Consider the following 23,446-nt stretch of genomic DNA (forward strand, 5'->3'; position numbering starts at 1 on the left):
TGGGCTGCCTTGAGTCAAAGTGACTTGGTAACTTGGTAAGTTATTTACACCCATTGTTGTGGGTGTAGTGACCCTACAGAACAAGGGACACGGCTATCTTTCTCCTGAGGAACGGCTGGGGCTTTGAACTGCCAGCCTTCTGGTTGTTGACTGAGTGATAGGTAACGCACTCTGTCACCGTGCCTTATCACTCTTCCTGTTCCTGTTAAGTGCCGTTGAGACAGTTCTGACTCATAGTGACCTTGTATATGTTTCCGAGGCTTTCGATCTTTATGGGAGAGAAAGCCTGTTCTTTCTCCTGAGGAGCTGCTGCTGGGCTTGCGGTGAGTAGTCCAGTGCTTACCCTATAGTACCACCAGTGCGCCATATTATCCCCAAAGATGACACATTTCTTGGTATTTTATATACACTTACTGACCTCTCTAAGCAGCATTGGCAGAGTGAGTGCCTAGTACAATGGACAGTTAAGAAGTGCTTCTTCAATGAGTGACCGAATAAACTCAGTTATCAATGATTCAATCCAACACCGAAAAGCACATCAATTAAGAAACAGGAGGGGGAGCTGTTAGAAATACAACTCAGAACTGCAAACTGAGTTAACAGTTAGAAAGATGGAAGCAACATAAGAGAAGCCATGTAAAAAGGAGGGTATTTGGGAGAGCCTACGTCGGCAGACCGTAAAAGAATTGATGCAGTTGAGTTCCAGTGTTGGAGGAGAATACTGAAAGTATCACGGACTCCCAAAAGAACAAACACATCGGTGTTGGAAAAAGTATAGCCAGAGTGCTCCGAAGAAGTCAGGATGGCCAGACTTCGTCTTTCGTACTTTGGACATATATTGTCAGCAGGGACCAGTCCCTGATGTTTGGTAAAATGGAGGGTCGAAGAAAAAGAGGAAGATTCCCAATGATATGGATGGGCACTGTGGCAGCAGCAATGAGCTCAGGTGTAGCAACGATTGTGCGGTTAGCACAGGACTAGGTACAGGGTCACTATGAGTCAGAAGTGACAACCACGTAACAACATGTTAGAGAGGCCTCAATGTTCTTCCCAGGCGGGGGACTCTGAAAGGTATCATCCAGGAAATAAGAGAGTCGGTCAAAAAGTACTGCTATTAGATGCTAAGACTCTTTTAAAACAAAAATGTCAGAATGTGAAGCTATTGTTTTTCAACATAGCTTCCATCTGGGCCTAACCCTTCCCTCAAAGAATTCTGCAGTCTGAATTACACCACGTAAAATCAGTCGTTTGGGCATCCTCGAGGGACTCAGCTCATGTTGTTTCAGTTTGGGGATCATAAAGATGTCTAAGGGAGCTAGATCAGGGCTGGAGCGGGGAATTTCCTACTGAGAGTCCAGTAAGACGACCCTTGCTACTCTCAAAGACTGAGCAGGTGCGTTGTCATGATGGGAAAAAAGTCCTTGGAGCAACTTTCGGTCTTTTTCTCACCAGTACATTTTTCAATTTTCTTCCACTTCTTAATTAGCCCCCATGACTGTCCTGTGTCCTTAGAAAATATCTATGAAGATGACACCTTAGGAACTCCCCTACCACCAAGAAAATGTCAATCGCAATCCCCCCAAAAATGGCCTTCAATTTAACTGGCCAGGCAGATCCTCTCTGCAGTCCGTGTTTGACTGGATCCTTCTTCGAAAGGGCCCCTAATGAGGCCAAGGTAAATATTTCACTGAGAACTTGTCCACAGCCATTCACTGATCGCAGAGACATGTTTAGACGTGTTTCGTCTGGAATAAATCTGTGTGTGTGTGTGTGTGTGTGTGTGTGTGTGTGAACTAGAGCCTCAATAGCAGTACTTTCTGACTTACCTTCAGATCAGAGAAGATACATCTTGAGAACAGTTTCCCCATATCCAGTTACCCTGCACTCACCTGCTGTCCTCTGTCCATTCACCTGCCAGGGCTCTTTCCCTTGTTCCAATAAGGAAATCACCTCTGGTTTAGAAATGCAAAGACCTGCAAATGAAGAAAAAGAGGAAAATTCACCACAATGTGGGTATCCTGGTACTAGGACCCAGTCCTCGGGATATTGAGAGAGAAGGGCAATGCAGGAAAATGCTGAGAAAGGTAGTGTTATGGGCTGATTGTGTTCCCCACAAATAGGTGGCTAGCACCCCATTTGGAAATCCCTTGTCTTTGTAATGCTAATGAGACAGTATTTGTATGGGATGTTTCTGAAGTCTCTCCTTTTGAGGTAGAAGATAGATTGAAAGAAGCAACTAGGTACGCAGAGATCAGTAAGTAGAGGACAAGCCGCTTGGAGACCTCCAAGGGACCAAAAACCGAAGCTTTAGTGAGCAGAATTTTTCCCAAAGCTAACAAAAAGTTTCCCCACACAGCTGGCATGCTGACTTTGGACTTTCAGTATCCTAACCTGTGAGAAAAAAATCTCTGTATGTTCAAGCCTCCCACATATGGTGTTGGTTATCACAGCACTACACGGCTAAGACAGGCAGAAAGGACTTCTAAATTACAGGAAGGCCAAAAACAAAACAAACCCGTTATTGCCCAATTGATTCTGACTCATCTTAGCGCTCTAGGACAGAGGAGAACTTCCCCCCATAGGCTTTCCAACAGAAGGCAGAAGAAGAAAAGCTCTCTTACCCAAAGACACAAGGCTCCTATAGTTCTCCAACATCACCTCCCTGTACAAATCCCTCTGAATAGGGTTCAGCCATTTCCACTCTTTTTGCGAGAAGTGTATGGCCACATCTGTGAAGCTTACGAACTGCTGAAATGACAGAGATATGTTGGGTTGTTAGGTGTTGACAAGTTGGTTCCAACTCATAGTGACCCTGGACATAACAGAATCAAGTGTAGCCCAGTCCTGTACTGTCCTCACCATCACTGCTGGGTTTGAACCCATCATTGTACCCACTGTGTCAATCCATCTCCTAGAGGCTCTTCCTTTTCATTGATCCTGTACTTTACAAAATATGATATCCTGATCTAGGGACAGGTCCTTCCTGATATCATGCTGCTGTTGTTGTTAGGGGCCATCGAGTGGGTATCAACTCTTAGAGACCCTATGCACAACAGAATGAAACACTGCCTGGTCCTGGACCAATCTCACCATTGTTGCCATGCTTGAGCCCATTTGTAGTTTGTTGGTAATTGCCTTTGAGTTGGTCCCGACTCATAGTGACCCTGTATAGGGTTTCCGAAGAGCAAATGGTGGGTTTGAACTGCCGACCTTGTCATTCACAGTCCAGTGTTTATCCTACAGCACCACACCAGAAGTTCTGTGTTGTGATATAGTGAATTATTTAATATGTCTCTTCTAGCTTTAGTCTTAGGAGTTCTGGTAGCGTAGTAAGTTACATGTTGGGCTGTTAACGACAAGGTTAGCAGTTTGTATTCTCTCTCTGTTGTTGTTGTTAAGAGCTCCCAAGGAGCAGCTGGTGAACTTGAACTGCCGATATGGCAGTCCAGCGCATGAACCCACAGCATCACACCAGGACCCATATATAAAGTTATCATTATTTTATTTATACAAACACATATGTTATGTTGCTCTTCCTTAATTCCTGAAGATTCAAATCTCCTGGTATGATTTCTATCTGAGGAACTTCCTTTAGCAATTCAGTAAGAGTAAGCCTGTTGTTGTTGTTGTTAAGTGCCATCGAGTCGGTTCCGACCCATAGCTACCCCGTACAGGGTTTCCGAGGGTGTAAATCTTTACAGGAGTAGAAAGCCTCATCTTTCTCCCGCGGAGTGGCTGGTAGTTCGAACCGCTGACCTTAAGGTTCGCAGCCCGATTCATAACCACTACGCTACCAGAGAGTAGGCCTACTGGTAATTAATTCTTACTTTTTTTTCTTCCTAAGTGAAAATTTGATTTCACTTTCATTCCTAGAAGGTATTTTCAGCAGACATATTTATAGAATTATGGATTAACAACTGTTTCATTTGAGCTTTTAAAAACGATATGCCTACTTCCTTCTGGCTTCCATGGTTTCTAATGAGAAATACAGTCACTGAAACCACTGTTGGCCAATGTTTCTCTGGGTACTTTCAATAAGTTTTCTGTTAAGTTTTTAGCAGTTCGATTTTTGTGTCTGGTCAAGAATTTTGAGTTTCATCATGTTTGGGTTGTGGTGCTTAAAATATCCATAGGTTTATGTCTTTGGACAAATTTGGTAAATTTTAAGCAATTGTTTCTTAAAATATTTTTCTATACTGCACTTTCTCCTCTCCTTCTGGGACTTGTCTCCACTGAAGAAGGAATGTTGGCACTGTCCCAGAGGCCACGGAAATTCTGTTCCATCTTTGTTCTCTGATTAAGACTAAACTTCTATTTATCTTCAAGTTCATTATCTCTGTCATCTTCGTTCTGCCATTGAGATCACCTAGTGAATTTACTTTGGTTATTTCATTTTTCACTCATTTATATTTTCTCTTTCTAGACTGAAACTTTCTGTATTTCCATTTGTTTAGAGAGTGTTTATCTTATTACTTGTTGGAATATTTGTATAATATTGTTGTTAAATACTGTTGAGTCAGTTGTGACTCATAGCAATCCAGTCGAGTGTTTTCCAAGGAGTGACTGGTGAATTTGAATCGTTGACCTTGGTTAAAACAGACCTTAGGGTCCTGCACTTATCCTACAGCTGTTTTAAAGTCTTTAGCAGAAAATTACAACATCAGTGTTATTTTGATGTTTAAACAGTAACAATCTAGTGTTATCAATCCCCATGCATATTGAGATTTTCCTGGTTTTTCATAACTAAGTAATTTTGGGTTACATCCTGGACATTTTGAGTATTATGAGACTACACTGTTTGAAGAATATTGATATTTTGTTCAAGCTGCAACACCAAACTTGTGTCAGCTATCGCTTCCATAGGCCTTCTATTTTGAGTCTCTGGAGTGGTATTTACTTCCGTCCTACTTACGTACCACTCTTTGGTCAACCTGCATCCTGGGTAGTGGTCTATCCTTTAGTTCAGTGCTCAAAGAGTATGGCATGCTCTTTAAAATCAGACACATGCAGGGATAACTCAGAATGAGCCCAGGAGTTCATCAACAACTTTATAGGCTTGCTTTCCAAAGATCCTCCTTCTCTGTGACCTCTCTCGTATTTTCTGGTTCTCTCGGTCTCCTTTCTTTGGTAATCCAGCCAGACAGCTGGTGCTTTATTGATTCCCATTCTGTTGTGCACTTTCTGTGACTGTACCCATTTCTGGGGCCACGCAGGAAGAGGACAGAAACAGAAATAAAGCCGTGGAAGTTTAGTCCATCCTCTTGGGACCACGGCTCCTTTGAGCAGAGACAAAACTTCCGCTCCTTTAGATGTTCAGGCTCCTTTACAACCACTGGCACTACTGGAGGATAAGAAAATAGAAAAAAAAGGGGGGGAGGGGTGGTGTAGAGAGAGATGTCCCCATTCTCTCTGCGTATTAGGAGATTAATTTTTTCCTCCTTGAGACTCTAAGCCTTCTACCGTTCCTTCTTCTGTTCTCACCAATGTCCATGTCTACATTTTGGGCTCGTTAGATCTATGCCAGGACATAGTGGAAGAAAAAATAACAGTAAAACTCTTACAGGTTTGATGTTCTTCAAATACTGGCCTTCCATCCACCTGTTACTGTTTCCTTTTCAGAATCTTGAAATAGCTGCTCTGGACACTCTGCCCTTTCAGTGTGTGGACACTTAGTCCACCCCACCCCACCCCACAGTCAGACCGTCTCAAACTCAGTCTGCTGTGCTTAGCTTTACATTGTTAATCCACGGGAAGTTAACACCCACTGGTATTTGTTTAAAGCTTTTAGTGTATCACACACACGTTGTAGGTCTTCACCTCGAACTTTGGAGACAGCTGTTGCCTGTTATGTGCTGTCAAGATGATTCCAACTCATATCTTGGGTGGTGGTTGTTAAGGGCTGGTGAGTCGGTTCTAACACATGGTGACACAATATAGGGATTCTGTGGAGTGGTTGATGGGTTTGAACTGCTGACCTTGCAGTTTGCAGTCCAGTGCTAATCCTACATTGCCACACTAGGACTCCTTGAAGACATTTAGTAAGTATATACCATTGTTAAATGTCATCAAGTCGGTTAGAACTCATAGAGACCCTGTGTAGAGTTTCCAAGGAGCCGCTGGTAGGTTTCAACTGCCGACCTTGCAGTTCAAAATCGTTGCGATCCAGTGCATTATCTTACAATGTCACACCATGTATATATAGGCAAAGCCAAAATGTTTCCAAAATGCCAAACTTGACTGGCTTGATGACTAAGTGAATAAATATATAAAAATCTCCTAAATTCCAAATCTGAAAGTGCAAAAGAACCACCATATAATGTAAAAGTCTTTAAAATGGGATTGGCACATAAGGACCAGGACGATAGCAGCTCTCAAACTGCCTCCACACTATACTTACTTATGCTTATTACTCCATCAGATGTCCAGGAGAGGACTGAGCATGAGGTGGCGGAGACCAGGCCATTTCTTGAATGAAAAATAAACACGAAGTAGGAAGAAAATCGGACTCCTGGTATGGTGCTGTAGGACCAGCACTAGACTGAACCACAAGGTCGGCAGTTCAAACCCACCAGCTGCTCCTCAGAAACCCTATACGGGGTTGCTATGAGTTGGAGTCGACTCGACGGCACTTAACAAGGAAGAAAATAAATCTCTGAGGGGGGCATCCTGAGTTTAGCCCTACGGTCTCAACACTTACCACACTGGGAAGAAAGAGGAACTAGGCCCCAGGGTTCCTAGTTCAGAAAGCAAGAAACATTACAAAGTTCTGAAAACCAGGACTATTTCAGGGGCGGAAGAGGTAACATCAACTTACCTGGGACATGGCTTTTGGAAGTCCAATTCTTCTTACCACCTCCTCTTTTCAGCTCCTTGTTTGGAGAAGAATTTTGCCCTAAGAGGGTATAGCTGAAGGAGGACAAAGGAGCGGTGAGAGACTGAGGAACCCTAATAATCCAGCTTAGCAACCCTCTCTTCCTATCACCTCCCTGTTCTCCCTTCCCCACAGCCCCTCACAGACCAGGGCAGTCTCTAAGAGATCTGCTTTACAGGTGTGGCTCCCCTCTGTTCTTTGTTTTCAGGCTGGGCACAAGCTTTCTTTTCCAAAGCCACCCATCTGTTACGAACAGAGATACACTACGTGTGGTGATTACAGACATATCGCAGAAATGTTACAGGTTCAGTTCTGACCAAGGCAATAAAGTGAGTATCAGCTCTATGCTGTAGTCCTTTATGTGCACAACAGCATTATGGAAAAGTTTCAAAGACTGTGGTAATTACCAAAACGGGACACAGAGACACAAAGTGAACATGTGCTTTTGGGAAAATGGTGCCAATAACTTGTTCAGTGCAGAGTTACCACAAATGTTCAATTTATGAAAAACACAGTATCTGCATAGTGCAGTAAAACAAGGTAAACCTGTATATTAATATTCTCATTTAAACTCTACGATCTTCAAAGGAACTATTGTCACTGTTTTGCACAGGGACGCTCTGAGAGGTGAAATCTTTTGTACAAACCGTACAACTTGTAAACAGGGGAGCTCAACTGTCAACCTAGGTTTGCATGACTCCACCAAACAAATTGTGGAGTCCTGGTGAGGCACTGTTGGATAAGCAGTGGACTGCTAATCAAAAGGTCAGTGGTTCAAATCCACCAGCTACTTCTCAGAAACCCTATAAAGGGTGACTCTGCAAAGGTGTCCTGGTGTGGAGCTGTGGGTTAATGCGTTAGACTGCACAGTCGGTCAGAACTGCAAGGTTGGCGGTCCAAGCTCACCAGTCACTCCTTGGAAACCCTCTAGAGGTCGCTATGGGTCGCAACCTATTCAACGGCACTTAACCAACAACAACAACATACAAAGGTACTCAGCAACAACTATAACAGCCACCCAACTTATTTGCTCAAGAGGACATTGCTCAGATGGCCTGACTGCACAGTGGTAAACTGCTTGGCTGCTAACTTAAATTACTTACTGCTGAAGACCACAGACCACAGCCTTTGGTATACCTCAACATTAAGAAAACAAAAATCCTCACCACTGGACCAATAAATAACATCATGATAAATGGAGAAAAGATTGAAGTTGTCCAAGACTTCACCACTCATGGAAGCAGCAGTCAAGAAACCAAATAACATATTGCGTGAGGCAAATGTGCTGCACAAGACCTCTTTAAAGTGTTCACGAGCAAAGACATCCATTTGAGGACTAAGGTGCGCTTGACCCAAGCCATGGTGTTTTCAATGGCCTAACATGCATGTGAAAGTTGGACAATGAATAAGGAAAACAGTAGAAAAATTCATGCATTTGAGTCACGGTGTTGGAGAATATTAAAGGTACCACGGACTGCCAGAAGTCCAAGCAAATTTGTGCTGGAAGTAAAGTACAACCAGAGTGCTCCTTGGAAGTCAGGATAGGTGAGATTCATCTCTCATCCCTCAGAGATATTATCAGGAGAAGGTCATCATGGTTGGTAAAGTGGAGGAACAGAGAAAAAGAGGAAGACTCCCAAAGCTGATTAGCACAGCAGCAAACAACAGGCTGAAGCAGTAACTGTGAGGACGGCACCGGACTGGGTGGTGTTTCAGTCTGTTGTACACAAGGTCGCTGTGGGTCGGAACCAACTTGACAGCACTCAACAACCAGCTTACTGAAAAGGCTGATGCTTTGAACCCACCAGCTGCTTTGCAGGAGAAAGATGCGGCAGTGACTTCCATAAAGAGTAGTGGCAGTTATGAGCCACCAAGTAGATTCTAACTCATGGCGACTCTCCATAGGATTTCTGCAGCTGTAAATCTTTATGGAAGCGGAAAGACTCATTCTCCCACAAAGCGACTGGGAGATTCGAACTGCTGACCGTGCAGTTAGAAGCCCAGCCTGTAATGCAGTACACTACCAGAGCTCCTTTCCATAAAGATTGTTGTTGGTAAGTGCCATTGAATCAGTTCTAACTCATCGCGACCCTGTATGAAGTTTCCAAGGAGCGTCTAGTGAGTTTGAAGCGCCGACCTCGCAGTTCACGGCCTAGGAAACCCTATGGGGCAGTCCTCCTCTGTCCTGTGGGGTCACTATGAGCCGGAATTGGAATCGTCTCAACAGCAATGGGTTTTGTTTTGTTTTTTTGCTCCTTGTCAGGACTTGGGAGACTTCTAAGACTACTTCCTTGGAAAAAGCCATCTTCCACAGAGAAGGCATTGGTTTTATCAAAACTAAAAGGACATGTGGTTCATAGATAACAAATCCAAAATAACGGCCATGTGTCCTCATGAGGTGATGAAAATGCTCTGGAACTAAATGGTGACGGAACACAACATCCTGAAAATACTATACATAACTGAACTGTGTACTTTAAAATGGCTAAAATACCACCTTTAGGTTAAGTGCATTTCAGCAGGTGGCCACCAGCAAGCATACTGCTTACCGGTTCCCTTTAACTTTCTGGCCTATCAGGGGGGTTTTCTCTGATGAGCCAACTTTCCTTACCTTGTTGAGTGTGGTCGCGTTGGTTCTGACTCATAGCGACCCTGTCTAGGGTTTCCAAGGAGCAGTTGGTGAATTTGAACTGCCGACCTTGCAGTTTAAACGGAGCTTGTGTTACCCCGGAGCAGGACCCTGAAACTCAAAATTCAAGCTGTTTGCATTTTTGCTCTCTGCCTGAATCTCCTGTTCTCCCGGCAGCTCTGGGTTGGACTGCGTGTCCTTTCAAATCCAAGTGGGCCAGCTCTGAAGGTTGGGGTCGGGGGGAGCTCAGGATTCACCTCCGCCCCAGAGTCTACAGAGCCTTAAACCAAGAAGCCTGTTTTTCCCAGGTAAATTCTAACTCCCTTCTAGCAGCTTTACAAACTCTCTGCAATCACAACTCCCCACATTCCTATCACACCTGGACAACTATTTTACAATAGTAGGCAAGAGAAGCCACTATCCCAAAGGCAGACAAACACCTGTCCACCTTCGAAAACACTCGAGCAGTTCCTTGGACTGTTTCTGCAGTAGCTGGGTTCCGGCAGGCAGGGATCCAGCGGGCCCAGGCCCCCGGGCGGAGCTGTTGGGGGTTCAAATTCACCAGCTGCACCTCGGAAAGCCGTAAAGAGGCGCTAGGAGTCGGGACTGAGTCCCCTGCCCTTAACAACAGGCCCAGTACCAGGCAGCCTTCCGAGCGAGCGCGTCACCAGCTCTCTGCTGAAACACTGGCTCCCACGCCCCTTGGTTCTTTCTCCCACAAAACTCCCGTTTCCATAGGTCTGGCGCCATGAGCGCCAATGGCGTAGACCTAGTGGCACCGTGTCTGACGTCCTCTGACTCCAAACCGCACGGGGATCCCACTCAACAGCAGCCCAAGACCGAGTCCCACAGAGGGGACGTCAGACTTGGCACCTAATCTAGAAAGCTCATCCTTGCGATTCTGCAGATTCCCAGTCCCTCCTGCAGGGCCCACTGGCCAGTCACGCGGTGCAGTCAGTCCTCCAAGTCAGTGGACACACGTGGACACACACAGGCTTCAGTCACACCTCAGACTGCACAACACCGCCTCCCGGCCCCGGTACACAGGTACCCACTTCCTCTTTTCAGTCACACAGGAACTAAGTCACAATCGTACATTAATACTGGTTCGCGCGTCTCCCAGGAACCCGGCAAGTCACCGCCGCCAGCATCCGGCTCTTCAAAACCCGGACGGAAGCGTATAAGCCTGGACATTAGACGCTTCCGGAAGTGCGGAGATGCGCTCCCGCCGCAATGACTCTGGGAAATGTAGTTTCAGTGAAGAGCGGAGGCCGCTTTGGGAATTTGAGCCTCAAGCGTTTCAGAAAGGTTCCTCTCCAAACCTGGACGTTGCTGCCCTCTGCTGGATATCGTTGCCTCCTGGTCTTCCTGGTCTGAAAGCGGGTCATCCAGCCTGGAGACTGAATACCAACAGTCCAAGCCGGCAGGGATGAGGTGAGCAGAGTCCAGGAACTTCTGCCACATAGGAGATGCCTTGCGCAGGCGTTAAGCGCTCCAAACCCAGTGACATCTATTCCAACTCACAGTTGCGAGAAATGTTGTCTGTACTGACAAACGCTCGTATGTAATCCAATCTGTACTCATTTTAGCGAGAGTGAGGTTTTCTTTATTCGATTTTGCAAAATCGGGCGCCCTGCCTCCTAGACAAGGGCAGACGCACCGCATGGCCATTTGACAATGAGTTTTATTAACCTAACTCGGGAAAAGCCCCTCCTCCTTCCCCTTTACTAAGTTCTTCGGAGTTTACAATCTTTCCCGGATGGAGTCTACTAGTCCCTACAGGAAGCATTCTCACTTAAAGTTGGTTTACCTCCTCCCCATGAACCTCCCCCAGTTCCTTGATGAGTGAATTCTTATTTTTAAAGACTCTAGTAAATCAAACTAGTCTCTTCCTCTTCTCATAGTTCCTGTTGTCATGGCAACCTGCTACCCCTAAGATATCCTTGAATCTGAAGATGGATCACCCCAGCAGCTATTTCTCACACTAAGACAAAAAAGAAGGAAAAAACCCAAAATACCAGGCATAGAATTGCTGACAGACTGTGGTGGTTGACCTTTATGAGATAATGCTAAATGTACCAATTTGAATTCTCAGAAGTATGTTTTTTTGAAGCGTTTCAGTTGACCGCATCCTTTCCATCAGCTACTACTGTCTATTAATTTTTTTATCGATGTTTTTAAATGCTGTTGAGTCAATTCTGACTCATAGTGATCCTGAATAGCGTTTGCAAGTAATGGCTGGTGGGTGTGAACTGTGTTCAGTAGTTTAGTGGCGATCCTACAGTGCAACATCAGGATTCCTTCATCTCTGTTGCTAATGCCATTGAGTTGGTTCCTCATAGCGACACTGTATAGGGTTTCTGAGGCTGTAAATCTTTGTGGGAACAGAAAACCTTTTTCCTAAGATGCGGTTGAAAGTCCATTGCATAGTCCATGCTGCCACTGCACTCCCCCTTTATCTACGTATTAGATGTAAAACAGTATCTCACTGTCTAGACTTCTATTTCTTTAATTATGAATAAAGTTGAACTTTTCTTAATGTGAAAAAAAATTTTTTTAAGTAATTGAAAAGACCTGACTCTCATTGGTCTGATAGATCGGTAGAACCTCCTAGACACCCTTTGACACCCTTCAAGCCTGGAACTGAATCTGCACAGGAAAAGGTAAAAATCATTCACTGCCCTCTGCCGCCCAGTTGTTGTTAAGTGCTGTCGAGTCCGTTCTGATCTATATTGACCCTGTATAGGGTTTCTGAGGAGCAGCCAGTAAGCTTGAACCGCCGACCTTGCAGTTCAAAGAGGCAAGCTAAAATGCTGATCAGGTCACCAAATGGGACCAATCCCCCTGGTTTTCCCTCTGCCCTCAAACAGGTTTGCAGCCTGGCCCCTCCCTGACTCTGACCCCATCTAGGCCCATATTGTCCTCCATTCCGGACTCAGAATCTGGAAGAATTAGCTCCTCTGAATCAGCTGGCTTAATAAAATCTGAAACTCTGCTTCACCTCTCCGAGTGGCCTCGGTTTCTTCCACCACGAATCTAAAACTGCTGAAACAAGCCCACCCCCAGGGACCAACTTTTGGTCAAGTGTTGGGGGCCAAAAGGCTTACAGGCCTCGTAAAACTTTAAGTCTGGGTCTAACCAGACAAAGTCGGCTTATCAACACAGGGGAAGTGGCCTTCCCAGGATCACGTGATTCACAGTAAACGATAAACATGCAGGGAAGGTAGCTTCCCCAGGATCGCGTGGTTCATAGCAAAAGATAAACTTGTAACTATGCAAAACAGCAATGACTTGCAGAACCACCCTATATAAACTCGGAGATTGGAAATAAACTTCGTCACTCGCCATCAGCTTGGGTCCTGTCCTCAGTTCTTTCCTTTTGTACGTATTTTTCTTCATCCACGCCCGCCCCTCCGTCGGGTACCTGCGAGACGGCTGGAGCCGGACTCCGACAGTCAAGCAACACACAGGTCTATAAAGGAAGTAACATCAGGGAGAACTGTAGTCCTCAGTCTTCACTCATCAACAAAGCTCAGAAGGCAGGAAAGGACAAGACTCATGGAAATGGGGAACCCGAGGAGGAAGGGGAGAGTGTTGTTACCCCAAAGGTAATGAAACCAACTTCACAAAACATGTATAAGTAGTTGAGTTGAAAACGCATTCTCTTAGTAAAATTTCATCCAAAACATAAAGACTTCTTGACTGTGTGGTGACCGGGAGACAAGACGGGGCCAGAGGGCATATTACGGAATTGTTTGTTGCGTGCTATTGTTGTTGTTGTTAAGTGCCATCGAGTCAGCTCCGACCCATAGAGACCCTGTACAGGGTTTCCAAGGGTGTAAATCCTTACAGGAGTAGAAAGCCTCATCTTTCTCCCACAGAGCGGCTGGTAGTTTCGAACCGCTGACCTTAAGGTTTGCAGCCCGATTCATAACCACTAAGCTACCAGAGCTCCTGCTCGTCGTGTGCTATTGAGTTCCTTCTTATTCATCATGTCTCCACAGGACACAGCAGAACTGTCCCAAGCATGGCCTCCTGAGAAGTGGCTGGCAGGTTCCCAGCTCCAACTTTTGGATTGACAGGTGGGTGCTTAACCACGGCATTGCCAGGGCTCCTTAGATTATGGTGCTGGTGGTGGTTGTGTGCTGTGGTATCAGTTCCAACTCATAGCGACCCTATATAGGGTTTCCAAGGAACAGCTGGTGGGCTTGAACCACTGACCTTGTGTGTAACAGTCCAGTGTTTATCCTACAGCACCACACCAGTTTATAGTTTATGGTTGTTGCAGCTAGGTTCTGTGGAATCAGGTCTGACTCACAGCGACCCTGTGTAGGGTTTGTGAGGACCGGCTAATGAGCTTGAACCACTGACCTTATGGTTCAAACTGATTTTGCAGTCCGGTGCATTAAGCCACAGCGCCACACCAGGACTCCATTATGGACACGCTGGCTCATACAGCTGAATACTGACCCTGTTCCCACATCCGTATCTCTAATCCAATGAGAAATGAAACATCTGACTGGCTGAACTGGGGCCAGCTGACTGACCCTGGCAAGTTCACCACAGCAATGCAGAATAAAAACCAGGAGCTAGGTGCACCTGTTAAGGACAAAACCAGATTTCAACATATGTACTGAATACACGGATATGAAATATTCTGTGGGAGAAAGGTGAGGATTTCTGTTCCCACAGCCTTGGAAATCCTATATGGAGTCACCGTGCGTTGGAACGAACTCGAAGGCATTTAACAATTGTTAATATTAATGGTCTCTTCAACTATCAGGTCAATTAAACATCATGTTTCACAAATTGCATATTTTGTATACTATATGGTGGCCAATTCTTCATGGAATTGGACAATGTAACCTCTTTCTCTTCACTGCCCGGTACATAACATTCAGTAAACACAACATTCAGTAAACAAGTTTGATCGAGCTGCTCGACATGACACCGAAGCCCTATTTGCTGCTATGAAAACAATTCGCAGTAAGTATTATTTACACCCATTTATTTCAGTGGGATAAAGTCCTACATTTATATTTACTGGTTCCAGAGAAATGCATATTTATGTTAACAGGCCATACCATATTGTTATTCCAAAAACACAGGAGACAAATTTATACTAAGGAACAGTTTTCCCGGGTGAGAACTAAGAAAATGAGTTTTAATTTGCATTCTCCTGATTAGTAGGGTTAAGAACGCCACAGATTTCCTTGATATTCGAATTCCTCAATTGTGCAATGCTTGTTGGTACAAATTAATTTCCCCCTCCTTCATGTCTAGTAGCGCCTTATTTCTGACGTACGTTTTTACATTTTGTTAATTGTATTTTAATTCTTTTTCTTGGCTTTCACTAATGTAGACGTTCGAGGCTTTACGCAGGCCAACTTACTCTCTTCCTTTAAGGAGTTTTGAGATTTCATGTCCTGCTTGATAAAGCCTTTCTCTTTTCTAGGTTTGCCCCTAGCATGTACTTACTACTTCATAGAGATGTAAATGAAATTGTATGGCCAAGCTCTGCCATGTCTGTAGGACGCATCTATATTTTTTTAAATGCTGTCTTCCAATACCAACAGATCAGTTTTATCATATTCCAAACTCTCACATGCAAAGAAACATATTTCAAGTCTCCTGTTCTTCTTTCATTCCTCGTGTATTTTCAGATAAAATGGTCAGGGTAAACCTATCCTACTGGGTTTGTTTGGTATTACAATTTACAAACGTTTTAATAGCACCAAATCTTTCACCTGGAAAGAAAGACATAGTTCTCCTTTGAGATACATACCCCTTTTATCCACAGTGGATACGTCCCAAGACCATCTGTGGATGCCTGAAACTGGACAGTACCAAACTGAGCATATACTACGTTTCTTCCTGTACACACACGAGTACCCGGGGTGGACCAGGAGGGCAGCTTTTAACCCGTCAGTTGCCGACAGGGTAGAGCGGAGTGTCACACCCAACTGTGTTTTCCAGACTGTGCCCAGCGGAGGAGAAGGAAGCCGGCTCTGGGATGGCGCTGGATGGCACATTTTGTCACGGACTCAGAACTGCACACCCAGCTTTTCTATTTCCAGACGGCAGTTATCCACAGTAACGGAAACCTCAGATAAGAGGGACCACTGTTTTCTCTTTTCCTTTATTAGTTATAATTTCCGTTCACCTAGATTCATCAATAAATTGCTTGACAGTTTGCTCTCATTTTATATGTCAGAGTTAAATACTTTCATTGGAAGAACTGTTGTTAAATGCTGTTAAGTCGATTCCAACTCATAACAACCCTACATAGGGTTTCCAAGCAACAGCTGGTGGGTTTGAACTGCCGACCTTGTGGTTCGCAGTCCAGTGCTGATCCATTTAGAACTTGAATATTTTTCTCTGCTCTAAAACAATGGCCAACAATTTTCTTCTGTAAAAGTGAAGACATTTCAGGATTTGTAGACCCTATGGGCTCTGATGCCACTGCTCAATTTCGACATCTATGTGTAAGCAAATGAACATAGCTGTGGTTCTAATAAAACTTTATTTATACAAACAGGCAGCAGCTAGATAGGGCCTATAGTATGTGGTTTGCTAACCTCTGCTCTAGATTGGCAAACCGATTCCATAAGGGCCAGATGTATATATTTTTGGCTTTAGGGGCCATATAATCTCCATCACAACTCCTTAACTCTGAAAGCAGACACAGACAGTATATAACCAAATGAGTGTGGCTACATTCCAATAACACTTTATTTAGGAACACTAAACTGTAAAGCTCTTAATTTTCATGCTGTCATACTCTTCATTTTTATTAACCATTTAAAAATGCAAAAGATATTCTTACTTCATGGGCCATGCAAACACCAACCAATCAGTTCCTGTCAAGTCATTTCCAACTCACGGTGCACCCTCGTATGTCCGAGGAGGCCTGTGTCCCATGGGCCATGCAAACACCAACCAATCAGTTCCTGTCAAGTCATTTCCAACTCACGGTGCGCCCTCGTATGTCCGAGGAGGCCTGTGTCCCACAAGGTGTTCAGTGACTGCTTATTCTACAGCACACGGCCAGGCATTCCGTCCGGCAGCCTCTGGGTGGGCTTTTAACTACCAGCCTTTCAGTTATCAGCTGAGCACAGTGTCAGCCCACCATCAGCACTACCGCACAGAGAGCAAGGGTGAATTCATTCCCTGACCAACAGGTCACATCACCTCAAATTAATGAAGATTGAAAACCACAATACTAAACCAACATCATGAAAGCAAGCTTCCAACCCAGAGGCTAGCCCTCACTAATCCACCTCAGAACTCTTGTTCTATATAGCCTGTGTTCTTCTAGCTTGTTCTAGGAATCATTTTAACTCAAAGTGAAAGACGGTTAACTCTTCTCTGTCCAAAAATAATGTTTCTAAAAGACTTAACATTATTGAATACCTAGCATGGCCCAGATATTAGCACACTGTATGCATTAACCAATGATCTCAACACGACTTTTACATGTGCCAAAGTATTACCCCCAAATCACTTTGATCACAAAGTGGAGAACAAGCTGGAAAGAGAGAAAAACAAAGAAAAAAGAGCCGCCGTCAGTTTTCATACTATCAGCGTTGTCTAGGTGAACTAGTGGCTGGCCTGAGGTTATGGTGGCGATAGTGACGCTGGATTCCAGAGAAATTTGGGAAAGAGATCCACAGGACTTGACGAGTGAGGGAAAGCGGGGCGCGTTGGTGGCTCTCCAGCATGGATTGTCTGATGATGAGTACAAGGCGCAGTCTGCCTAAAGGCTCTCTTACTTCTCTTACAGTGAGAGGCTCTCTCGCCCGTATGAACCCTTTTGTGTTGGTTCAGGTGTCCGATTTGGATAAAGGTTTTCCTACATTCCGGGCACTCGTACGGCTTCTTTCCAGAGTGAATTCTCTGATGGACACTTAGGGACTGTCGATGGCTGAAGGCCTTTCCACACACACCGCATGCGTACGGTTTCTCTCCAGTGTGACTTCTGCGATGACAAATCAGGGAGGACTTGGTCTTGAATGCCTTCCCACACTCAATGCATTCATAAGGTCTCTGACCAGTGTGAAGCCTTTGATGCTGCGTACAGGATGAATTGTCCCCAAAGGCCTTGCCACATTCGATGCATTTATAGGGCTTCTCTCCAGTATGAACCCTCTGGTGCTGGATAAGGTGTGTGGTCTGGCTGAAGGCTTTGCCACACTCCTTACACTCATAGGGTCTCTCTCCTGTGTGAGTTTTCTGGTGCTGGGCCAGGTGAGCCTTCTGGGTGAAGGCTTTACTACACACCTGGCATCCGTAGGGCTTCTCTCCGGTGTGAATCCTTTGGTGAGTGGCTAGCTGTGAGCTGATGCTGAAAGATTTTCCACAGTCTCCACATTCAAAGGGCTTCTCTCCAGTGTGAATCCGCAAATGGCTAGCCAGGTGGATGTTCTGCCTAAAAGCTTTCCCACACTCTTTACACTTGAAAGGCTTTTCTCCAGAGTGCACTCTTTGGTGTTGCGTGAGGGACGCATGATGGCTGAAGGCTTTCCTACAAACATCACACTCATAGGGTTTTTCTCCAGTGTGGATTCTCTGATGCACAGTAAGGGACGAGCCATACCGGAAGGCCTTGTCACACACGTCGCATTTGTAAGGTTTTTCTCCAGTGTGAATCCTTCTATGCTGACTAAGCCCTATGTGATCACTGAAGGCTTTCCCACAATCGATGCAGTCAAAGGGTTTCTCCCCGGTATGATAATACCTCCAGTGGCGGATAAGGGACGTGTTCTGGATGAAAGCTTTTCCACACTCAATGCACTCATAGGGCTTCTTGCCAGTGTGACACCTCTGGTGTCGGGCAAAGGATGAGCCATCACTGAAGGCTTTCCCACATTCACTACACTTGTAGGGCTTCTCTCCAGTATGGATTCTCTGGTGAACTGTGAGGGATGAACTCTGGGTGAATGTTTTCTTGCATTCATTACATTTGAAAAGTTTTTTTTCTGCATAGATTCCTGCGTGCTTTACTGAGTTTGAGGGGAGATCTCTCTTAACCAGATTAAGATTACGAACTCTCTCTTCTGCATCATTCATGTGGAACCAGCTTCCCGATCTGGTGTCCCCCCGGTCTCTCTCCTTACAGGGGGTTTTGTTGTGAGTGATCATCTCTTGCCTGAACTGCGCTTCCTGACCTACAAGCTTCCTTTCAAAGAGGCTGCCAAGATTCCACTTTTCTCTGAAAATCGAACCCTCAAAGTTCGTGTCTGAAATCCTGTCTGCTGCCATTTCATCAGATGTGTCCTGCTTTGAAAAGAACTCCTGGGTCTCATGTACAGATCGCTGGCCTGAAAGATAAAGAAAGTATTTCCTTTTTTCATGTGCTAGAACGAAGGAATCAGCTAACAAAAAAAGCTGATGACTCAAAATTCTAATGAAAACCACACACACAATACAGCTGTAAAAGCTATAACTAGACGTGCCACGTACAATGTAAGAGGACCCCAGACTGTGACGATTCATACAAAAACCTGTAGCTGTCACTGCAGAGAAAGGACACAGAAGCAAAGAATATAGTTTTGGAAGCCCAGATTAAGAGATTACAAATTTCCCTCCACACCTGGAGGATCTGGTAAGATATGTCTACTGTACTCATTAGTGAGGATTCAGTCTCCGAAAAAAGTTTAGCTCTAATGGGGGAGTAGTTAATCTTATAATCCAGAAACAGAGGACCCGAGGACCATCAAGAGAGAAGAGCACAAGCGGAGTGCGGGACACTGACCAGAGAAGCAGCGACACCAGAGACGGAGGCAGAGACGTGGACATGGAGAGATGGAGCAGCTGAGGACTCCAGACTCATAGAAAGAGAGGGACTGAGTGCTGGCGGCCAGGAGGCAGGCTTGCACACTGTGCCCTTTGGTTGTTGAAATTATATTACTGTTTACATTCCTGAGTGTTTCTGTGTACATCTGCCCACTCCTCCCCACCCCCCAAAAAACCCAGAGGGATTGGAAGCATATACTATTGAATGATGATACGCTGAGGGGATTATAATCACTGCAATGATACAACAGTGAAAAGCCGATGTTCTCCCATGTAAAGTGCCACTCAGGTCACAATTAAAAACAACATTGGGCTCAAATCAGTGCAGCATTTCCACAGATGTCCCGAGGACTCACCCAAGAACAGGCCTCCCGTCCGCTCGCTCTTCACCACCCGCAGGGCCGTTCGTCGTGCCAACAAGACCGAATCCGACTGACAAGCATTACGGCCTGTATGTGAACGGAGATGGCATTTGGTCACGGTATCAACCTTCCAAATGTAACAAAAGTAACCAGGGTCAGTTGCTGTGGAGCCCACTCTAGCTCCTGATAGCCCGTAGGGTCTGAGTGGAGCTGTACTCTGTAGAGGTGTACTCAGAGTAGAGTTGGACATGGCTAATTTTCCAGAAGTAGCTATTCAGGCCTTTCTTCTGAAGTGCAGACAGGGTGGACTCGACCCTCCAATCTTTGGGTTAGCAACTGAACGAACGTGTTAACGTCTGCACTATCTAGGGACTCCATAACTGAGTTACCAACTTTCGACTCTACAAATGTCAGACTATTATCCTGAAATTCGAGAACACAAATTAAGCCTAGCACTTTAGAAGACATCCATCTCTTGCCTCCTCCATCACTCACAGCAAAAATTGAGCCAGAACAACGGGACACCCCGAAGGAATCTTCAGATTTACGAGTGGCCACATCCTTACCTATTGATCCCAGGTCACCGTGGTTCTCCTGCATCCAATGCTTACAGAATCTCCTCTGCTGGGCGAAGTCTACAGCCACATTCCTGACAGTCAACAGGCCCTGAAACAGTACAAATATAACTGTGATCACACCACGCTCATGAACCCACGTGGCTCCAAGGCGATGGGCTACGTCCACGTACTGTCCCAGAATCACCTGTGGCAACAACTGTGACTAAGCTTGCAGGACAATCCAGTCAACTGGGAGAATCTACTTCTAAAAGTTCATGTCTGACCTCACATGTGGTGAGAATTTCTGGCATTAAAAACTTACAAGTGGCCACCTGAGTGAGAACTAGATGGTGCCTGGTTACGACTACTGAGTGCTCTGTTTGGGGACACTAATAGATGGACTCTGAAAGAAAGGGAAAACATGAAGACCAGAGCCTCAAATTCTACATCCACAAAGGCTAGAGCGGTCCCCAAGACCACGGTTCCGAGCTTCTCATCAAGCCTTTGGTGGAGACCATCGTGTGAAGTCATTCACCTTTAAACTCACAACAGTTTCACTGAAAAAAACTGTCAACTTTGAGTATTGTGTTGTTTAAAAACTATTGTCTATATGAGACCAAAGGGACAATATAAAACTTAGATGAAAAAGTTAGGGGGAAGAGTCTAAGCCAATGGATATGAAACAATGAGAAGACAGATCAAGAGAATGCTGACATGAGATTATAACTAACGTCAACGACCGTGTTTAAAGACTGAACGGCAGAGTGAGTTTTGCTGTGTAGAATGTTGTTGTTGTTGTTGTTAAGTGCCGTCGAGTCGGTTCCGACCCATAGCGACCCTGTACAGGGTTTCCGAGGGTGTAAATCTTTACGGGAGTAGAAAGCCTCATCTTTCTCCCGCGGAGCGGCTGGTAGTTTTGAACCGCTGACCTTAAGGTTCGCAGCCCGATTCGTAACCACGCTACCAGAGAATACTTAGGAAAAAAAATTACAACTAAGGTTCCTAAGAAACCCAAGTCATATAATGACTAGGCCTAATTGTGTTTTATAGGTTTGGGGGTAAAAGAGAAACTTTTGTGAAGAATTGCCAATTCTGGAGAGACTGAAATTATAGACAATATGAAGTTTTTACTGGTTACTATATTCAATGTGCACTTCGTACAGCCAGTTTTCTCCATCAACCGCTGGTAAACAGTAAGGGATGATACGCTACTCAACTTTCTCACACTGGTTACACACTGAAATGTTTCTAACCAGGACAGACTTCCCTGTGATTCATTACCACTGGTTTCAGCATGCTTTTCTTCTGTGTCTCAACATTAGGCACTCTATCTCCTAGGGAGTAATCTGTTCTGTACGAAGTATTGTGTTCAAAGGGAAACGTCTCCCATATCCGTTGTAGTCACGGGTCTTGATCTGTTTATGTGGATGTTGTCTTGCCTAAAATGTATCCCGACTTACTGGCTGTCTCTTAAACGGAGCCTCAGCATTCCAGTTTCCCTCTAATACGGTACACTTCAGGGTACAGTTTGTAATTCTCTCCATTATCAATGCCTGGGATAACTCTTCTTCACAAAAGTCCTGCTTTAGTGGTAACGCCTTGGTCTCCTGCAAAGGTGTCAAATCTGAAAGAGAGTAAGAAAGCAGTATCTCCTTTATGACGCATTCTTGTTGGTTTGGCTTGTATGGAGTCTCACGACTACCCCATGTGACAGACACTGTCCTGTCCCACAGGGTTTCCTGGGTACCGTTTTCATGTAAGCAGATTTCTAGGTCTTTTCCCCACAGAGCTAGGAGGTGGATTTGAACTGCCAACCTTTTGGTTAGCAGTCCACTGTTTAACTGTTTTATTATGTATTAGTATTAAGGAAGTTTTCAAAATGTAACCAGATGAATTAAAACCCTCAGAAAATTACATGGTTTTGGAGTCTCTTTCAAATGGAAAGCAATAGTTGAGCAATCTTACATTCCTAAAATAAACCTCAGTAGTATATGCAGGGTTCACTCTTAAGGATCTGCTGGACTCCAGGCTTTTACACAAGTTAGAACCTACTGCCATGGAGTCATTCCCACTGACAGGCACCTGTGCAGGGCTTCCGAGGCTGGAAATCGTCACAGGAGCAGAAAGCCTCATCTTTCTCCCTTGGAGCAGCTAGTGGGTTTGAACTGTCAACCTTGCAGTTAGCAGTTCAGTGCATCTCAGGTATTAGCAGGAAAGAATCTGCGCATAGTTGGGGAAGAATATTTGCTTTCTAATATCTAGAAAGGGACGAGTACTGAAAGAGGCCTTGTAAGTGTGAAAAGGTTTGTGCTTAGTTACTAATCTAAAGGCTGAAGTGCACACTCAGCCAGTGGAGCTGCTGAAGACAGGTTTAGTGACCTGCTGCCAAGAAAAGCCTCCGGAGCACAGGTCCACCCTCTAACACACGGGGCCACGGATCAGACTCAATGGCAATAAATCGGTTTGTCTCGTATTCCATCAGGACTGAAATGGTTTCAAACCATATGAAGCAAACACTGTTTTAAATGAGAAGATCTGACGGCATGTTATTAAAATAACATGTGTCACTGTTATCATAAATGGAAAACATCAGACAATGAAAGAGTTGCTACGTGAGGGGCAGGTGCATACAATAGCATTTTCTACTTCAATTCCGTCCTAGTGGAGATTTGGTAGACAAATCTCCCCTACCCCTAACAATGGCTGAAACTCATTTTATCACCAGAACAAGCTGCTCTGACTCAGAGCTGAGAAACAGTCATTGAATCAAAGAGAATGAAGAGCGGAGGAAGCAGATCAAACTCGGTAAAAGGATTTGTAAACAACAGAGATTGTGCAAGTCTAAATGACAAGCAGGGACGAACTGGGACAGAGACGGAACCCAGGGCAGAGAAGGGAGGGCAGCCGAGCTGGAGAAGAGAGAGAAGGAGGTGGTGGTGGAGAAAATGGACCTTAGCCTTTCCCTTCCAGATCTAGAGGGTTCCAGAAGCCATCAGTGAAGGAAGACACCCAGTGTGTGAGATGGCTGAGCTGTGAGCTGGAGCGGCTGGGTCTCACCTGGGCCCTGGTCTCCTGTCGTCTCTCTCACCATCCAGGGTTCTTGTCCTTCTTCCAGTAAGAAGATCAAGTCGGGCTTAGAAACGCAAAGTCCTAGACGAAATTCAAAAGAAAGAAGAAACCTCGCAGTTGCGCAGACTGACTCGCTGTGACCCCGTGTGAGGGTCAGTGTCGG

At 45.0% G+C, this 23,446-nt stretch overlaps 2 protein-coding genes across 2 annotated transcripts in view; both read right to left on the minus strand.

Moving 5' to 3' along the window:
• Window positions 1–1,038: 1,038 nt before the first annotated feature.
• The window catches only part of LOC102841494 (zinc finger protein 28 homolog), a 28,319-nt gene continuing 5,911 nt past the window's right edge, over window positions 1,039–23,446 (minus strand). The window contains exons 4-8 of the mRNA XM_006868276.1: window positions 23,272–23,364; window positions 21,675–21,838; window positions 20,224–20,323; window positions 1,890–1,973; window positions 1,039–1,064 (exon numbers count right to left, since the gene is read on the minus strand). Coding sequence (XP_006868338.1) covers window positions 1,039–1,064; window positions 1,890–1,973; window positions 20,224–20,323; window positions 21,675–21,838; window positions 23,272–23,364 — 467 coding nt within the window. The remainder of the gene's footprint in view (window positions 1,065–1,889; window positions 1,974–20,223; window positions 20,324–21,674; window positions 21,839–23,271; window positions 23,365–23,446) is intronic.
• LOC102829733 (zinc finger protein 28 homolog) lies at window positions 12,838–18,761 on the minus strand. The gene is made up of 4 exons (XM_006868253.1): window positions 18,611–18,761; window positions 18,238–18,433; window positions 17,273–18,150; window positions 12,838–12,935 (listed from the first exon to the last, which is right to left on the minus strand). The coding sequence occupies exons 1-4, from the start codon at window positions 18,759–18,761 to the stop codon at window positions 12,838–12,840; spliced, it is 1,323 nt and encodes a 440-aa protein (XP_006868315.1).

Source organism: Chrysochloris asiatica, unplaced genomic scaffold, assembly GCF_000296735.1.
Source record: "Chrysochloris asiatica unplaced genomic scaffold, ChrAsi1.0 scaffold00116, whole genome shotgun sequence".
NCBI lineage: Eukaryota > Metazoa > Chordata > Mammalia > Afrosoricida > Chrysochloridae > Chrysochloris > Chrysochloris asiatica.

Coding starts and splice junctions, on each gene's coding strand:
- LOC102829733 (XM_006868253.1), bottom strand. CDS start 18,761: ATGGCAGCAGACAGGATTTCAGACACGAACTTTGAGGGTTCGATTTTC. Junction 18,434..18,610: donor CAACAAAACCCCCTGTAAGG/AGAGAGACCGGG, acceptor AAACATTCACCC/AGAGTTCATCCCTCACAGTT. Junction 12,936..17,272: donor AGCCTCTCACTGTAAGAGAA/GTAAGAGAGCCT, acceptor GTCCGGCTCCAG/CCGTCTCGCAGGTACCCGAC.